The following is an 18,042-nucleotide window of genomic DNA, read 5'->3' as shown; positions in this document are numbered from 1 at the left end:
GCCCACGAGGGCGGGCGCAGCGACTCCACCCCACGGGTCCCCCGGCTCTGGTTGGGGGCGCTCCCGTCCCTCTCCCCCGCCCCACCCCCGCCGATGGGCCGGCCCGGCTCTCCCTGCCGAGAAATGGGCCGGTCCGGCGGCGGTCGGGCAGCGGCGGCGGCGGCGGCTCAAGATGGCGGAGCTGCAGCTGGACCCGGCGATGGCGGGGCTGGGAGGGGGTGGCGGGAGCGGGCTAGGCGACGGGGGCGGCCCAGGACGCGGGCCCCCTAGCCCTCGCCCGGTTGGCCCCACGCCTCGCGGACATAGCCGCCCGCCAGCTGCCGCCGCGCAGCCACTGGAGCCGGGTCCCGGTCCGCCCGAGCGGACAGGGGGCGGCGGCGCAGCCCGCTGGGTCCGGCTGAACGTCGGTGGCACCTACTTCGTGACCACCAGACAGACCCTGGGCCGGGAGCCCAAGTCTTTTCTCTGCCGTCTCTGCTGCCAGGAAGACCCGGAGCTGGACTCTGACAAGGTGCGCCCCGCCCTCGGGCGCGCCCCCGGGGCTTCGGCCCCCCTGATTACTTCCAGGCTCGTCCCCAGAGTCTTAGGACACCTTCCTCACAGGAGGGCCCCTCAGGCTGGGGCCCCTCTTCCTCCCCCCTCCCAGGCTAGCCCCGGGGAGCTCAGAAAGACCCCCGTTTGTCCCCCCTTCTCAGGCGCATCCCGGTTTTCTCTCTGACCCCGCCCTTTGTTCTCAGCGACTCCTTACCCCACACTGGGCCAACCCGCACCTACGAGAACCCACTCCACATCCCTTCTCCATATTCTTCTCTACACCTCTCATCCCAGCCCTTCAGATCTGCATGAGTTTTTCACTGGCACCCCTTCAGCCCCTCACTGCCTGTGTCAGATGCACCCAGAACTGGGTCAGGGCAAGCGAAGGCATGTTTGTAGCTTTCTCAGACTTCCTCTTTGGACCCCTCTGCCAAGTTGGGTTAAAGTCTAGGGCTGCAGATGACTTGACAGCTACAGGAAGTGCCTCTCTTCATCTCACACTGTATCCTCCGCCTGGACCCAGAACTTGTACCTTCTAACAGGGACTGTTTTAGGTCCATACCCTAGGTCATGTACATCCCAAGTTACTATTTGCCATTGCTAATAGTTGACCAGTTTAAGACTCAGAAAAAATGAAGGCCAAAGAGTGTTGTTGGGCAAGATGCATGGCTGCTAACCAAAGGTTTGAGAGGTGACAGACAAGACCCTTAACCCATTTCCAGTCTGAACTGTTTGAATTTTAACTTTTTACATGTTCATCTTTTCGTTTCCGACTTAAAGGCATGAATCATGGCTTACATCATTGTATGTCCCATGTAGCTCCATCCGTTACCTTGCAATCAAGCTGGGGCTCTGTAAACGTTTGATTTCATCTATTCTTCTCCTGCCCGCCTCCTTTACTAAATCTCAGATTGATGGAAACCTATTTTGCCTTAACTTTAAAGAGATTCCAAAACCCTTGCTTGTAAGGGAATAATTTTATCTACCCTGAATCTTCCTTGTTGCAGAATAAGACAGTTTCTTTTTGGTCCTTTTACTGTAAAGATGAGTAGGATTAAAGCTGTTCTGAGCCAAAGCCCTGGCGGTGGCAAGCTTCCTCTGGGCACAGAGCTGGAGTGTGTGAGATTACAGCTGGCAGCTCAGACTCGCACTGATGTTGGCTTTGAGCTCAGGAGCATTGCCAGCTAAATAGAGGTTTTCTCAGAATTAAGAATGTGCTTCCAGGGCAGTGGAGAAGTAACACCTACCTCAAACAAAGATTTAAGTCACAACTATGACCCTTTCTTCCTCCCTTTCTTTATGACAAATATTCTACGAAAGAATGTTAGTAATTTTGTCCAATTTTAGAAATTCAAACTAGTTCAAAGATTTTAGAAATTCCAACCAGTAAGTAAATGCATAGTTGATGAGTATGTGTATACCTGAAATGAACTTAAAGCACAAGATAAATAAATCCAACTTTCTTGTCAATAGCTTGTGATAAGCAAACATTTACCGAAACTTGCCCTCTTACTAAAATTTTTTAGCTGATGGAGTGAATTGTTGTCTAAGGGCATTGACAACGAGGTTGAAAGCCTGCTCTGACTTCCTTTAAAAGCTCCTAAATTCTCCACAATGATATCTTGGTGTTTGGTTGGCAGGATGAGACAGGGGCCTATCTGATTGACAGAGATCCCACCTACTTTGGTCCTATCCTAAACTACCTCCGACATGGGAAACTCATCATTAACAAGGAGTTGGCAGAAGAAGGTAAGAACGATACTTGAATTGGACATTTTCAACATTCAGGTAGAACCTTTAATGTATTTTGTTTGAAATTTGCATTGAGCTCATGTACAGGCATAGTAAAAGTTGAAGAAAGTGAGCTGAAGGCCTTCCATTACTTGTTCTTGTCTAAAAACGTTTTGTCCTAGGACGTCCCATTGGTCTCTGTTCTGCCTCCTTGATGAGAAGGAAAATAGGTAACTCAGCTTTGCAGAGCACTTCAGGAGTTTCTGCCCAACCTGCAGAATCGTCATAACCCTTTTTACGTTTACTTGTGTGTTTTTTTTTTTTTTTTATGTGTTAGCAGTGAATGTTTGTAGCCTGTAGCAACACATCTCTGATGTTCAGGTATTAATATTTTCAATTTTAGTTTGAACTTGTAGCCTTAGGAGAAAAAAAAATGAAGGCTTGGCCTCATTTCTTTAAAGACTCTGGTCTCATGCTTCCCTGCAAATTTTTGCACCTGACCTAATTTATCCTCCAGTTCATTGTCAGGTGTGTATCGTTGGTTGCCTCATCATTTTGGTTTATAGGGCATTTGGACTGTAAATGGGTGTAGATGTCTTTCTAAAAGGCTTGGCTTGGTCTCACCGGAGGCATTGTTGGAAGATTGGGGCCTGTCCCTAAATCCAGGGCACCCTGACCTGGGAGCATTGGGTCTGAGTAAGAAAGCCGTAATGGCGGTCCTAGCTGATGGAGTGACTCTAAAATAGCTGTGTTCCAAGCAGGAGAAAGAGAAATCTTCTTTTTTTACTGTCTTTTTTCATTTTTTTTACACTTTGCTGTGGAAAATTTTAAATACTTTTAAAAAAAAAAAAAAAGTAGAGGGAATAGTACGGTAAGTTCCAAGCACCCACTATCCAGCTTCAGCAGTTGCCGACTCATGGCAGTCTTAGTTCTTGAAAAGAGGAATCTTGAGCATCTTTTTGTAATGCCTTTAAAAAAAATACTTTATTTGAAATAATTTCAAACTTAGAGAAAATGGTAAGAATGTACAAAGAACTCCCTCTACCCAGATTCATCATTTTTTAACTTTTTTTTGGGGGGGGGGGACCACATCTATGTTGGCATTCATTCTCTCTCTCCCTCTGCCCCCCTCCACCCCCTCCCACATAGCTGTTATTTCTGAACTGTTTGAGACTAGATTTCGGTTATCGTGCCCCTTTGCCCCTTAATACTTTCATGTGTATTTCCCAAAAACAGGGATATGCCTTTCCATAATCACAGTACAGTTATCAAATTTAGGAAACTTAACACTGATAAATTCTTTAATCTACAGTTCACATTCCAGTTCTGTCAAATTTTTTTCCTGGTACATAGTCACACATCGTGTTTAGTTGTCCTATCTAAGGCCTTTGAGTCTGTTTGGAGTAGGATTCTTTCAGTGATTGCCTTTGATAGTGCTCAAATAAGAAGTGTCCTGTGAAATTCGGCCCACACAAATGTACAGCCCTCCCTTCCGGGTCTTTTTAGAGGAAACTTTGGGTAAAAATTGCAAATTGAGGCGATGTCCAACGTGACTAGTCACAGGAACTCAGCGACATATGGGAACGGTGTCCTGCAGCTTGTGGGCAGGTGCAGGGAGGAAATGGCAGGGATGAAATGGAGGGAGCCTAGCAGCCCTTGTGCTTACCTCATTTTTTCGGTGAAAAGGTAATGGGTACACCCAAAACAGCACAACACTGTTTTTTAGGATGAAGGAGAGAGACTAGACTTTCTTCTGAAAAATGCCATTTTTACCAAGCATGGGAACTCCAGGCCCTTGTTGATGTAAGTTAGTGCTTGATTTCCTGATGAACTCACGTCTCTAACTGCAGTCCGGCCCTTGTTCTAGGTGTTCTGGAAGAAGCGGAGTTTTACAACATCGCGTCTCTGGTGCGACTAGTTAAGGAAAGGATACGGGACAATGAGAACAGAACTTCACAAGTAATGTGTTTTGAATTTTTAAGGGGAGAATGTCTCAAGTGGCTCTCTTTGTCCGTACGCCTGGCTGTGGTTTCAAAAGGATAATGTGCTGCTGTCCGAGTGCCCAGCCTCGCCCTGTTAACCTGAGGTCCGTGTGGACCACTGTCTGTCTGCTGTGCACACAGAGCACGCTCACCAGATACAGCAGGCCCAACCCCGAGAATTGCTCAGAATGAGGAAATAGAGAAGAAGAAATAACAAAGGGGAAAAAAACCCCAGCCCCATGTCCCTTGAGAAGAATAGGGATATTGTCACTGGCCACCATATGGCAGTGGGAGGAGCCCCGGGCACTTTAGGTCCAAACCCTGTTCTCTCTGACAGAGCATCTGTCTCCCTTGACATAAAGACCAAACATCTCACCACCGCAGCCTTTGGTCACTCTTTGCTAGGATGAACCTTTAACATGTGACCAAGTTGCATCCAGCTCCTGTAAGTCAGGCAAGAGTGAGTCTCAGGGCAGAGACTTTAGAAGCTGGTTGTAATTCACCCTTCTAACAAAAAAAACTATCTAGCATCTCTTTCTATTACGAAGTCTTAATTTTCATATAGTAACAAAAATGAAACCCAGACTTTGCCCCTAATTTGTGCGCCCCTAAGACAGTGGTGCACGCTTAGTTCATTATCTGTCCGTCATTCACGTGTTGGGATGCCCTCAATAGCTCGTTAGATTCCACAGCTAAAGGAGAAGGTCCTTGCTGTCAAGAAGCTTAAAGTCTAGCAGGAAAAACAAACACTCCCTTGTGTGTATTTTGGCTATAACTTAAGAACGTTCGACTGCACATGGTTACATGGGACAGCCCAGTTAACTGACCTATTAACGTGTTTAGTGCTGCTGTTCTGTCTCCTAGTTCAGTGCATAGTGCCTGGGGTCTTAAAAGTTTGCAAGTAGCCATCCAGGGCACAACAATTGGTCCCTGTTCGCCTGGAGCAACAGAGAGTCAGGAATAGGAGGAGGATATAGAATGTGTAGCTAATTGCCTCCATGAACACCTGCCTCCGATTGCTGTGAGACCAGAACTGTGCCCAGCTACATCACTGAACATTTTGATCAAAGATTCTATAGAAGAATCCTGATCATAAGGGGAAAAGTACAGAACAGAACTTAAAATTCTCATAGACCCCAGAATTTCTGGAGCTATGGAACCACTGAAACTGTAGCCCTGAAATAGTCTTTAAACCTTCAGCTAAAAATGCCCCCTGAAGTTTTCCTAAAACAGTAGTTTAGCTTATCTAGTAAAGAATGTCTGCCTTGAGCGTTATGCTGTTGTGAGACCTGCCTATATGGGATCAGATTGAAAAGAGCAATTCCAAAGATTAGATAGGAAATGTAGGAAGCAGTGAGTTTATGTTAATGGAAGGTGAGAATGGTTGCACAACTTAAAGAATATAATCAGTATCACTGAATTGTACATGTGAAAACTGTTGCACTGGTTAAATTCTGCTATGTATATTGTCAATGACAACAAGATAAATTAAAAAAAACATACGACTGCAGAGTTGCGGTAACAAAGGGCAGAGTGACCATCTGTCTTGTAGCATAACTTGCCTCCCACCCCATGAGAGACTGGTGGCCGATGCTTTCTGTAGGTCTAATCTAGAGCAATACGGAATTTTCTTTTGATTAAGAAGGAGGCATTAAGTTTTGTTTTAAAAATAGTGCCTTAACAATGAAAAAAATAAAATATACCTAGGAATAACCCTTGTAAGGAACATAAAGCCCCTATATGATACAAAAGAATGATATATTAAAGAACATTCAGAGAACAACGACAACCAAAGAGCTATTAGAAGTTAAAAATATGAGAACAAAAAGTTCAACAGAAGAGCTGGAAGACAAAATTGAGGAAGTCTTCCATATGATAGAGGAAAAAGACAGAAAAAAACGGAAAATGTGTAAGAAAGATACACATTAGTTCTGGAGGTTTAACATCCAAATAACAGGAGTTCCAGATAGACAGGGAAAAAAAAAAAAATACAGGGAAAGAAATTACCAATGGCGGAAGTCAAGCCAATTTCCCAGAACAGAAGGATGTCACGTTCCAGATTATTAGGTCCCAGAAGTGTCCAGAACGGTGTATGAAAACTGACATACTCCAGGGACAAAGTTGTAACATGTTAGAACGCTAGGGGTAAGAAGCTTCCATAGAGAGATTAGATTTTCATCTAAAGGGTCAAGAATTATTCTCCTCAATAGAAATGCTGGAAGCTAGAATAAAATGGAGAAAGACCTTAACATCCAGAGAGGGAATGATCCTGTGGCAGAGACACTTCATGCTCAGTGTACCCATGTGCTTCCCCAGTCCTCAGCCCCTTTGCCGCTGAGCGGGGCCTTGTGACCAGTTTGGCCAATGGACAGCTTGTAGAAGTGACGTGTCACTTCAAGGCTAAAGGAATAAAAGTTCTACACGCCCTTCCAGCTCCCCTTTCCCTGCCACAGTTACATGGAGATCTTATGGTGAAGCCAGAAGATGGAAACAGGCAGGATCTCTGAGCTACCTCCTAAAAGCCATGGGATCCACAGAGGGTCTTATGTGTAAGCAAGAAATAAACTTTAATGTGTGAAGCCAAAAAATAGCACCTTGTTCTTTCTGTGTTAGACTCCATGTATCAAAGTTTTCTGGCTCTAAATGGAATTATCTTGATAAATAACTGACACCTACGATAAAAAATCTGCTGTAAAAGACCTCTTTGATGAATTGAAAAGGAAAGTTGAGGACTAAGGTACGCCTGACCCAAGCCATGGTATTTTCAATTGCCTCATATGCATGTGCAAGCGGGGCAATGAATAAGGAAAAATGAAGAAGAATTGATGACTTTTAATCACAGTATTTGTGGAGAATATTGAATATACCACGGACTGCCTGAGGAACAAAGAAATCTGTCTTGAAAGAAGTACAGCCAGAATGCTCATTAGGAGCGAGGAATGCAAGACTTCATCTCACGTATTTTGGACATGTTCTCAGGAGGGACTAGTCCCTGAAGAAGGGCATCATGCTGGTAAAGTAGAGGGTCGGTGAAAAAGAGGAAGACCCGCAACAGGAATGATTGACACAGTGGCTGCAACAATGGGCTCAATCTTAAGAACGATTGTGAGGGTGACACAGGACCAGGCAGTGTTTCGTTCTTTTGTACATAGGGTCACTATGAATCGGAACTGACTCGAAAGCACCTAACAACAACGTGATAAAAAGTGAACTCTTTTATCCACTTTTTCTCCAGCAGTTTGCAAAGGTGGAAAGACAGGCTTAGTCATTTAGTTTTCTTCCCATTTTCTTCCATCTAGCAGACAACGTTCGAAGATGCATTTGTTGTTGGTTTGCAGGTTGTCATGTGAGATGTGTTCTAGTGCCGCCAGTCTTTCCCAGCTCATATTTAAATGGCATCTTTCACCATTAGATGTTTGATAGCTTAGACATTTTGAAAACCTAGCTTTATCTTTAGTTTTCCACATTGCAAAATAAGTTTTGATCGCTTAGTATAATTTTGGTGGTATCCTAAGTTGTCTAATTTGAAACCATTCAAATCGTAGTACCTAAACAGGCTCTGTTTTTTGCCGTTAGCCAATTCCTAGAGAGCATTGTAAGATTTCTTTTTGATGGCAGCAGTTAAGTTAATTAGTCCTTCAGATTTTGAAGGCTTGTGGGTTTAGATCCATTTGGAAGCTTTTTTTGTTCTACGAATGTCAAGACCTTTTTGATGTTAATTGATCTTTCCATCTGTCCTGTCCGTTCAGTGAAACTCTTGAGAAGTGGATTTGATGTTGTTCAAAGACACCTCCCTTTTGCACTTGTCCCACATGCCCCTAAGATGAAGTTGGCCTTATGTGGCTTTCTGTGGCTTTCCCTCCAAATACATTATCTCCTTTAACTTGTGACGGTCCCTCACACATGGCAAAACCTAAGAACTAAGGGTCCTCCCCCACCTTTATTTTAGTGACCGTTCATCTCTTTGAGTAGCTGCGGCCGTTCTAACCACGTTGCTGCCTCTGAAATTATTTTTTGCCTGGTGATTAATCTTGGTGTGTTTGACAGCTCCAGTGTTTTACTTAGGAAGAGAAAAAAAAAAAAAGAGGGCTAACATGGGCATCTTAAATACTCGGGACTTTGACATCTGTGGCCAGTATTGTAGATCGTTTGTGATGCTCTAAAATTCTATAATGTAAAGTATCTGGTTCCTTGCAAACTGTGTGGTTACAGCCAACTGGAATCTTTAGGAAATTTGTCCTATATTCTTAGTACTTTAGTTAACAATAACAGTATCTTATTTAGAAACAGAAAGCATAAAAGAAAGAATGCAGTATTGTCAGGCAGACCTGGGTTCAAGTCCCAGCTCTGCCTCCAATCCACTTGCTAGCTGGACAGCTTGGGGAGATGCCTCACCCTCTGACGTCAGTGTCCTCAGGGGTCGAATGGAGCCCACACCTACCTCCCAGGACTGTGGTGAAGGCTGGAGAAGGTGTAAAGCACTCAGTAATCAGTATCTGCTGTCCTCTGTCCAGTATTTTCCAAATAGCAAGTTGTTCCAGAACTAATTTCCCAGGTAACTGATGCCCATTCACCCTTTTGAAAAAGAACTAAAATTAAGTTTTTATCTTTTTTTTTTCCTGCCAAAGAGTTTATTGGTTTAGGTTTATGGGAAGTCCAAGGTGTACCTAGATTTAAGGATTTGAAGTTATTTTCAGAAATCACCTTTCTTCTCCATTCACCTCCACTGCCTTCTAGCTTGGCTTGATTTATTTTAAGGTAGATTTTTTTTTTTTTAATAATTTTTTGTTGTTGTTATTGTTAAGAATATACACAGCAGAACATAACCAATGCAACAGCCTCTACATGTACAATTCAGTGCGTCGATTACATTCTTCGAGTTGTGTAACCCATTTTCACCCTCCTTTTCTGAGTTGTTCCTCCACCATTAATGTAGCTCATGCCCCCTAAGGTTCCTATCTAACCTGTCAAGTTACTGTTGTCAATTTGATCCTGTATAGATAGATCTTAAAAGAGCACAGTGCTCAAGGCAGGCATTCTTTACTAGTTAAGCTAAACTTTTTTGGCTTTAAGAAGAGTTCAGGGAGTATTTTTGGATCAAGGTTTAAAGATTATCTCAGGGTAATAGTTTCAGGGCATCCAGCCTAGTTTTTATCATTTTTAAAGAAACGCTTATACATCCCTAACGTCATCGTGTACAAAGCTGGCTCTCTCTCCATGACTGAGGGCCACTGTTGTGGCGCTCCACTGCTGGTATGTGCCAGTCCCCTCTGCCCTCCGGGACCGGCTGTAGGCCCAACACTGAATGGTCCCAAATTCCTAAAACACTGACCTCCTCACATGAGTGATAACAGCACCTCGTGAGCGCACCGCTCTGCAGGGACTCTTGCCCTCATCTCATTTGGGGCCTCTGCTCCTCCACAAGCCAAGTCATGGGCGTGAAGGGTTCTTGTGTGGAAAAAGTATAGGAGCTTTAGTGCCAGAGGCTTGTTTGGGGCATCTGTTGTTGTTGCTCAGCCTTTTGGCTTCCAGTTCCAATTTATGTTCTAAAAAGTTGACCTCTACGAAAGGGTTATCTCCATTTAACACTTCGAGAAAAACTTCTTTAGTCAGGTAGCATCAGGAGAGGGTAAAAATAGCTTGAACGTTTGAACATTCCGCATATTATTCCTGTGATAAGGTATCACAGTGAAGAAACCAAAACATGGTCTCCATTGTCAGTATGTATGTGTCAGTTAGAAATGACTTAAGAAAAAACCCGGGCATTCCTGTGTCTGCCTAGGGCTGTAGATGGGATCTAAGTTTGCTCAGCCTGGTTGTTACATAATTCCTCCCTCTGAAGTTCAGAATCATTTTACCCTCTGATCCCTGTTATTGGACCCTCTCTTTTTTTCCTTAGAGAATTTTTTTTTTTAATTGTGTTTTAGGTGAAAGTTTACAGCACAAATTAGTTTCTCATTCAAAAATTTCATACACAAATTGTTTTGTGACATTGGTTGTAATTCCTGCAATCGTGTCAGCAGCACTCTCCCCCCAACCCTTTCCATCTTTAGTTCTCCGTGTCCATTTGTCCAGTTTGCCTGTCCTTCCTTGCCTTCTCCTCTTTGCTTGTGGGCAGGTGTCCTAGATGAGTTTTTATTGAAAACTACGGTGCTGCTTGTAAAGGGAGTGGTGGGTGGCTGCCAGGAAAAAAAATATTCTGAGCAAACTCCTCTTCCACATTTATTCCTTTGAAGAACCTAACTGAGCCAGCTACAAACTGTTGTGTCATTGATATGGTTCTCAAAAGCCCATTTCTGGCTGTTTTAGGGCCCCGTGAAGCACGTATACAGAGTCCTGCAGTGTCAAGAGGAAGAGCTTACACAGATGGTCTCCACTATGTCCGATGGTTGGAAATTTGAACAGGTATATTTCTTAAATAGTAGCATCCCTGATATTGATCTTATAGCCTGGGAATCCACAACCCTTCAAACAGACACCTCCATAACTAGCTAATAACCCTGTGAGAGCAGTAGGGCCAGGCACTGTCCTAATTAAAAACATGGGGAAGGAGAGCCACTTAGCGTGAATTATTCTCACGGTGGTGCACGAGGAGCTTGTGGTGAGCTGGGAGACTTGGGAATAGTGTCTCACAGCTTCATAGCCAGAGTTTTCACCTTGATTGTGTCCACAGGGAGCCGGAGCTTATTAGGCTTGAAAGTGCCGGCCTCAGAGAGATTCCTTTCACAAGTGCAGCGCTTGCTCTGGTGACACACTCTAGAATAAGTACCTAAAGGAAACAAGGCTCCAACAACCCTTCCTTCCCTATCCCAAGGCCAGACGGTACAGTTGTGTCACCAGAAGGGCACGGTGAGCAGGTGTGAAGTGAAGGGAATCACAAGAAGACGTGTACCCTGGCTACTTCCCGTGAGCGTAGGGATGTCTGTCCTTTTGGCTTACGTGCAGGTATTAAAGCAACTGAGAAAGGAACTGAAAATCAGCATTTTACTACTTTCTTCCATTAGGTGGCAGAATTGTTCACTTCATCTGTTGCCTTTAAAACACAGGGAGGCTGAGCATGAACAAAGTCATTATAATTTTATATGGATCGGGCCTGGTTTTAGGTAGAGTTTAAGAGGCCGTTGGAATTGTCTCCATAAACTTGGCTTCTAAAATAAAAGTCACTGTTTGTGATAACCGTATCTTAAACGTTAAATATAAATCTGCTGTTCAGCTCTGTCTTCGGAGCCAACATTGGGTTATTCCTTACATTTATCTTTCTACTACATAATTCTGCCTTATATATGTCAGCTAGCTCTTGTTCTTCGTGTGTAGGTTGCAAAATGTTGCTAATGGTTTATCGTTTTCTCCTCCAGAAGTTATTTTCCCTAATATAGTCTTAAAGAATTTTATAAAAAATATACTTTGTGAAACTAATGAATGATTTCTTATTTTTCTCATCTTAATAATGTCCTGTGGGAGGACAAAGTAGGCTACCATTGACTCCATTATATGGATGAGGATGTTAAGGCCCAGGCCGAGGTGCTCAGCCCCGCCACACCCAGCGAGTCAGTCACTCATGGTCTCCTGATTCGAGGCCAGCTGTGCTTGCCAGAATGGCCTCACCCTTGGGCTCAGCTTTTCCCTCTGGGTGTGTATTCCTGACTCAATTAAATCCTGAATTCCAAGTCTGTATTATTGAATTATAATGATCAAGATGTTAAGATGAGAAAAATAAGTAGTTTCACAAAGAGTGCTTTTTTATAATATCCTTTGTTTAAGACTGCACCCCAGATAAATGGCTGCCTTTGGGATTGCTGCAAGTGTTTGGGGGAGAGCTGGAGTGGCAGACTCATGCAGCTTCTTCCGGAAAGCTTCATTAAGCCCTAGTGAACTGTTGAGGTCCGGTTATGCCCTGGGGCATCGACAGCACTAGAGAATTCTTCATCTCTCGAGAAGTAAAACAAAACGACAAAGTTCTGCTCAGTCAAGAGGAGGGTTTGGTTTGTGTGGCCCTGGAGTGTCTTGAGATCACTACTTCTATGTTTACCGTATTCTCGTTTTCTCAGCTCATCAGCATTGGGTCTTCCTATAACTATGGAAATGAGGATCAGGCAGAATTCCTCTGTGTTGTCTCCAGAGAACTAAATAATTCTACCAATGGCATCGTCATAGAGCCTAGCGAAAAGGCAAAGGTAAGAAAGCTTTTCACCTAGAATGCTGTCCCTGCCTCGCTGGTTCCCAGCCCCTCATCAGTCATTGCCTGAGCTGTCGCTCACCGTGTATTCTCCCCTTCTGTTTGGCCTTTTGGCTGTTGGATTTCAGATCAGAATTTGTGGAGCAGTGACAGAGGCTTTTAGTTAGGAAATGTGAGCCTAAAAAAGATGGGCTTTCCCCAGCCTCTGTCTGATCAGTGGAAAAGAAAGCTTACTGTGATTCACTGCTGCAAGGTGATAATTCTGAAGCTCAGATTTGGAAAGTATTTTGCCTTTATTCTTTCAAACTGTTGTTCAGCAAGAGGAAAAGTATCTTGCTACTTTTGTGATTTTTTTTCTCCCTTAAATTACCCGAAAATTGTTTTAAACTGTAATCTTCCTTTTTCTCCACTGTGCCCCGCAACCCAAGCACACATACACACACCCCTAAACCGCTGATACATGGGAAGCTTAAACCTTTTTCTTTAGCATGGGGAACTTTGGTCCAACAGCACACTGTCCTCCTCAGCCAGAGTGTCTTGGGTAAGTTCGAGGCTCCACCCCTGCCTTGCCTCCTGGGAAAATTAGGGTTATTTGCAGCCTCTTCTCCCTCACCAATCTGCTGAGCACCCTCAGCCTGGAAATGGTGTACGTCCGGAGTCCACGCATGCCTCAGCCTTCTCCCTGCCTTCCACTTTCAGATTCTTCAGGAGAGAGGATCTCGGATGTAAATGAAGAATCTGACATGCCAGAAATCTAATGGTCAAGAGAGCAATCCAGCAGAGCGCCTCTCTGAAGTTACTCCTGCTCCTGTACAGTCACCGAGCTACTGCCAAGCAAAGCCAGGCCTGGCCCCCAGTGGAGAAGTGTTCTGGTCAAAACCAAAGGAACTCCCACCCCCACTCGCAGGAATCCGGAAACAGATGCGACTCCTGGCTGCAGAGTACCTTTTCAGAAACCTGCTTTTGTTTTCTTAGCCAGTATTCTAACAAATCTTTACCACAGCCGCTGGGCCCGGTTCCCAGTTGGAGCCTTTATGGGGGCCTGGGGGAAGGGGAAGAGGAAGACCCAGCTCCTTATAAATGGCCTGTACTGCAAGGACCTGGAGCAGGATTTGTGAAAGAGGATTTGTCCCTGAGCTGTGCCATGTTTTCATCCGTGGGCCCAGGTGGACTTTTGCGGCTGCTTTATAATGCCGTGTCCCTTCCTTTGCTCCCTCAGTGCAGCAGATGCAGAGAACTCCAGCTTCAGTTGGTCTCATTGTATTGAGGCTTTGGATAAAGGATAGAGTTGCCTAGAATACCTCATTACTCCTTTTGAACGAGAGCCACTTGGAGGAGAGGGAGGCTGGGTGTTCTCTTCCCCAGGGTCTGTGATGTGGCCCAAGGCTGACAGCTGCTGCTGGGAATCCACGCCATGGTCTGCTCTCCTCAGCTTTGCCTCGTTAGTCCCTAGCAGCCTGGACCCCCCAGAGAGTTGGCTTTCTTCCCAAGAAGAGGTTTGAGATGGCTGCATCCTGTGCTGACTCGGACAGCTGGAGGAACAGGGCTGTGGTTAGTTGATAGAACTGCTTCAGCAGCCTCTTCTCACCCCCGTTTACCCTGTCTTCCTTCCCTGTCCTTCTAACCTGGACCAAGGATAGAGGGACTTATAGACGCTCTGGTGAACTGGGGTGGGGAATGGTGTTTCTTGGAAAGTTGCCAAATGTGTTGTTGTATCCCAAAGTGTTGTTATTTCCGTGACTGTCCCTTGGAACTGCCTTGACTGAACGTGCGATTCTTGTGCCTCCCCTGGTTTCTTAGGTTGGCAAGCCTGGTCCCCGTGGCGTGCCAGCTCTGTGCTACCCCAGCAGTATAGGAGCCGGCGGGCGGTCCGCGGGGCACTGCAGCTCTGAGCCACCCCCACCTTGCTCCTTTCTATGGGCGCCTCGGTGCCGAGAACCAAGTCTTTGTTAAGCCCTCCTTTGAGCCGAGACCATAGAGCTTGTGTCTGGACTTTCTCCCTGAGCTTCTGAGTCTCCGTGAGCAGTCCTGGAATGTAAAAAGCCGGAGGATCCTTATTTTTCCCTGGGTAACTTCAGTAGTTTGGCAAATTGTGTGGAGAATGTGCCTCTGGGAAACGCTCCACCTGTAAAAGGCCACAACGCAGGCCAGTCACTCCTGGTACTTTCAGAGCAGAGGTTCTCTGTCTGCACAGCTCAACTGCTTAATAGGCAGGTGGAGGGGAGTGGTTTTTGTGAAAGACTGTTAAGTGTCTTTTGAGCTTGTGATCTGACCAAGCCCAGATGGCGTAACTCTGCACTAGGAACCTCGCTGTTTTCCTTCTTTCTCTGCATCTGTAGAGTAGGATAGAAATGTGTGTACCCAAGGTGCCAGGGGTTTGCTGATACCTATCTCTCTCCTCACGGATGTAAGTATACACGCTGGCGCCTCAGAAGTCTGGCCCATGCCTAGTGTTTTCACAGCCGTAAAGTGTTAGAACTTCTACCTACGGTGGAAGCAGTCACCCCTTCAAAAAGGTTACAGACACCCATCCTGTCATATCTTTTAGGGAAAACAAAGATTTCGGTGGAGTCAAGGAAAAGTAAAACAGTAAGAGCTGCTGGGACCAGAGCAGGATGGGGCTTTGGGAGAGGCACTTTTTGGCCAGTTAGAACAAGTGATGTGTGACTGGCTGGGAGGAAGAGAAGCTTCATTTTGGGTCTGTGCCCATCATGGCTAATTCATTTAGGCTCCTGGTCCCTCTCTGCCTCCTGGGGCATGCCTGGTAGTCAGCATGAGCTGGGGTGGATGCCTTAGGTCCCAACCCCAACCTTATTACCAAGGTCACCAAGGAGAGAGTTGGGCTGGAGGGCAGACATTGGGCAGGGACCTTATGGATGTGTTTTTATTCTTTTCAGAATTCCACCACGGGTCCTGTGAAAAGACTGCAGTTGAGCCCCAGACTAAGCGCTCTGAGGAGCACACAAATGACACAACTCTTAGAGGGTGGCTTTCACCAAGACCCCTCCTCATGGCAGCCCAGTGACAATTGGAATTGTCCCAGTGCTCTGGGAGTCTGAGGATGAGTCATTCTTTAGGGCTTCTGGGGAAATGTTTCACTGAAGTCCTTTATGAACCAAGGTGGTGGTCTTTCTTGGAAGCTTTTCCCCCAGAGAGTCTGGCTGATAGCTTCAGAGTGTGTCTGCCCATCAGTCTGGGGCGTCGGGTGTCAGGTGACCAGTGCCACCAGGGAGAGCGTGTCTTCCTGCCTTCTCTGCCCCAGGCGCGAGGCCCAGGGAGCAGCCTGGCATCTCGTGCTGTGACAGGTGGTTCTGCTTCCCTTTCCTTAGAAGCTGGTCCTTTTCCTTGGCAGCGAGGTGGGGCCCTACCGTCTCCGAAGTGACTTCGTTTCTGCACATTTGTAACTGATCTCAGGGTGTCAGCAAGGTGTGGGGGGAGGGCTGGAGCTGCTGAGGCCATAGGGCGCGAGGACATCGCCCCTTCAGCATGGCCTTTGACCCAGTGTTAGGTGCCGTGCCTGTTACCTGTTGGTGCCCTTTGCTGCCGCCTGTGTGTTTGAAAAAAGTCTGAAATGCTGTGACTTCTTTTGTCAATAAAGACAATGACGCAAACTTAAGAATCTTGAAACCTTGTGTGTGTTTTCCATCCCTGCCAGCTCCCTGGTGTCCACTCCCACTTCCTAGTCATGATTCTTACTGTTGTCAGGAAAGGAATTTCCCTGCACCTTTCCAGCACGCGTCTTACAAAGCCCACTTCTGCTGCTGCCAACGCTGCCGGCAGGTGCAGGGATCGGGCCACCTTCCCCCCCTTTCATTGTGCTGAGTCTGAGAAACCTCAGAGAATGCTGATGAACAGGAAGGGGGACAGATGGGCTGCCCACCAGAGAGCTGGAATGAGACAAGCGAGGAGTGTGAGATGGTTTTTAAGGGAAAAAACGTCTTCCTGAAAGAGAATAAGTGACTAGGTGTCCATTTCCTCTGCAAGAAAGAGGATGACTAAGAAAGGTGAGAATGAAGTAACAAATACTTACTTGATCCCTTAATAAGTATCAGGCAGGGTGTGGGTTCTCAGGTAGTATATCGTCCTCTCCTGCATGGGGCCGCAGTTGGGAAGACAAGGTGCACACACACAGATGAGTGAACAATGTTGATAGTTGTATGGGAGTCCAATCAGGAGAAAGACCACAGCAGTTACTTTAAAAGGGAACCAACAGTGTTGTCAACCAGGCATGGAGGAAGGGAAGGGCCAAGGGCACACTGAGGTATCACAGGAGTAGCGAGTGCAGGGCGCAGCCACACCTAAGACACGGAGCGAGGAACGAGGCCGGAATTACTGAAATGTAGAGCTCGGAGCTCGACAGCTAACCTAAAGGTTGGCGGTTCAAGCCTACCCAGTGGCTCCACAGGAGAAAAACCTGGCAATCTGGTTCTGTTAAAAGATGGCGGTGTGCTGGCCAGCTAATTCCGACTCAGTTACCCTATAGGACAGAGTGGGAACTGCTCTGTAGGGTTTCCTAGAATGTAGTTGCCATATCTTTAGCCTGTGAGCTGCTGGCCACCAGGGCTCCTTTTGTAAAGATTACAACCCAGTGCCGTCAAGTCGATTCCAACTTACAGTGACCCTATAGGACAGAGTAGAACTGGCCCATAGAGTTTACAAGGAGCACCTGGTGGATTCGAACTGCTGACCTTTTGGTTAGGTTAGCAGCCGTAGCACTTAACCACTGTGCCACCAGGGTTTTACAGCCTAGGAAGTCCTATGGGTTAGCTCTACTCTGTCACATGGGGTGGCTATGAGTCAGAATCGACAGTACCCAGCAACAAAGAGCTTGGAGGAGGAGCCCTGAGGAGAAGGAGGAGGAGCTGGCCTGTGAGAGGGTGGGGAGGCTTTCAAGGAATGTGGCGAAGCCGCCAACAAACTGCCAGCTAGCTGCTCCTGGAACCACCTCTTGCTGCCAGCCTGGAACAGTGTTGCTGTGGCTTTGCTGATAACAGGAAGGAAGCTGTCTCGTCTCTTCCCTCTAGCGTTGTATTGCAGAGCCTGTCAAGCAGGCACTGGTAAAGGAGAAGTGTGGCTGGCAGCCTCCCAGTCACAGCAGCACTGAGCACAGCCTACAAGGTAGGTGGGCTTGGGGCTGAGAGACAGTAACATAATAACCATATACAAGCTTCAACATATATTTGAATTTCCATACAATGGTAAAAACAAACAGGCCTTCATATAACAAGATGCAACTACCCATAATACAAACATGTTCTCACCCTCTCTCCAAAATGAGGAGACACAAAGTGCCATCAGTCACTGTAGCCATGTCTGAGAGACAGTTTCTCCTTCTGGGCCGTTAATTACTCCTCATGTTGCCTTCGGGGATTAGAGCATGCAGTTCAGATGGGCAGCTCAGGCCAAAATGGCCACTTAATGCCCTGTGCTCAAGCATTCGTCTCCACCAGGGCCCGGAAGCAAGGCAGGAGCTGTTCCCAAAAGAATGAACCAAAAAAAAACCAAACCCATGGCTGTCGAGTTGATTTTGACCTATAACAACCCGGTAGGACAGAGAACAGCCCCATAGAGTTTCTAAGGCTGTAATCTTAAAGGAAGTAGTGTGCCACATCTTTCTCC

The 18,042-nt window shown here is 46.1% G+C and overlaps 1 protein-coding gene across 2 annotated transcripts; it reads left to right on the top strand.

Annotated features, from left to right (window-relative positions):
* The first annotated feature begins 70 nt into the window (after positions 1 to 70).
* KCTD2 (potassium channel tetramerization domain containing 2) lies at positions 71 to 16,042 on the top strand. 2 transcript variants are annotated; one of them, XR_010318303.1, is made up of 7 exons: positions 71 to 511; positions 2,175 to 2,283; positions 4,133 to 4,224; positions 10,557 to 10,652; positions 12,296 to 12,421; positions 13,123 to 13,974; positions 15,321 to 16,042. XR_010318303.1 is itself a non-coding variant. In XM_064270779.1 (6 exons), the coding sequence occupies exons 1-6, from the start codon at positions 173 to 175 to the stop codon at positions 13,150 to 13,152; spliced, it is 792 nt and encodes a 263-aa protein (XP_064126849.1). In that variant the 5' UTR covers positions 84 to 172; the 3' UTR covers positions 13,153 to 16,042. The 2 variants fall into 2 exon arrangements, 1 of the variants encoding a protein (XP_064126849.1); XM_064270779.1 differs by having other exon boundaries at positions 84 to 511; positions 13,123 to 16,042.
* Positions 16,043 to 18,042: the final 2,000 nt, after the last annotated feature.

This window comes from Loxodonta africana, chromosome 18 (assembly GCF_030014295.1).
Source record: "Loxodonta africana isolate mLoxAfr1 chromosome 18, mLoxAfr1.hap2, whole genome shotgun sequence".
NCBI classification, from domain to species: Eukaryota; Metazoa; Chordata; class Mammalia; order Proboscidea; family Elephantidae; genus Loxodonta; species Loxodonta africana.
Note: the sequence above shows the minus strand (reverse complement) of the source record. Positions and strands in the feature narration are given on the sequence as shown.

Excerpts from the sequence above, each read along its gene's own strand:
- KCTD2 (XM_064270779.1), top strand. The coding sequence starts at position 173 with ATGGCGGAGCTGCAGCTGGACCCGGCGATGGCGGGGCTGGGAGGGGGT. Across the intron at positions 2,284-4,132 it reads CAAGGAGTTGGCAGAAGAAG|GTGTTCTGGAAGAAGCGGAG; the intron begins GTAAGAACGATA and ends CCCTTGTTCTAG. Across the intron at positions 4,225-10,556 it reads ATGAGAACAGAACTTCACAA|GGCCCCGTGAAGCACGTATA; the intron begins GTAATGTGTTTT and ends TGGCTGTTTTAG.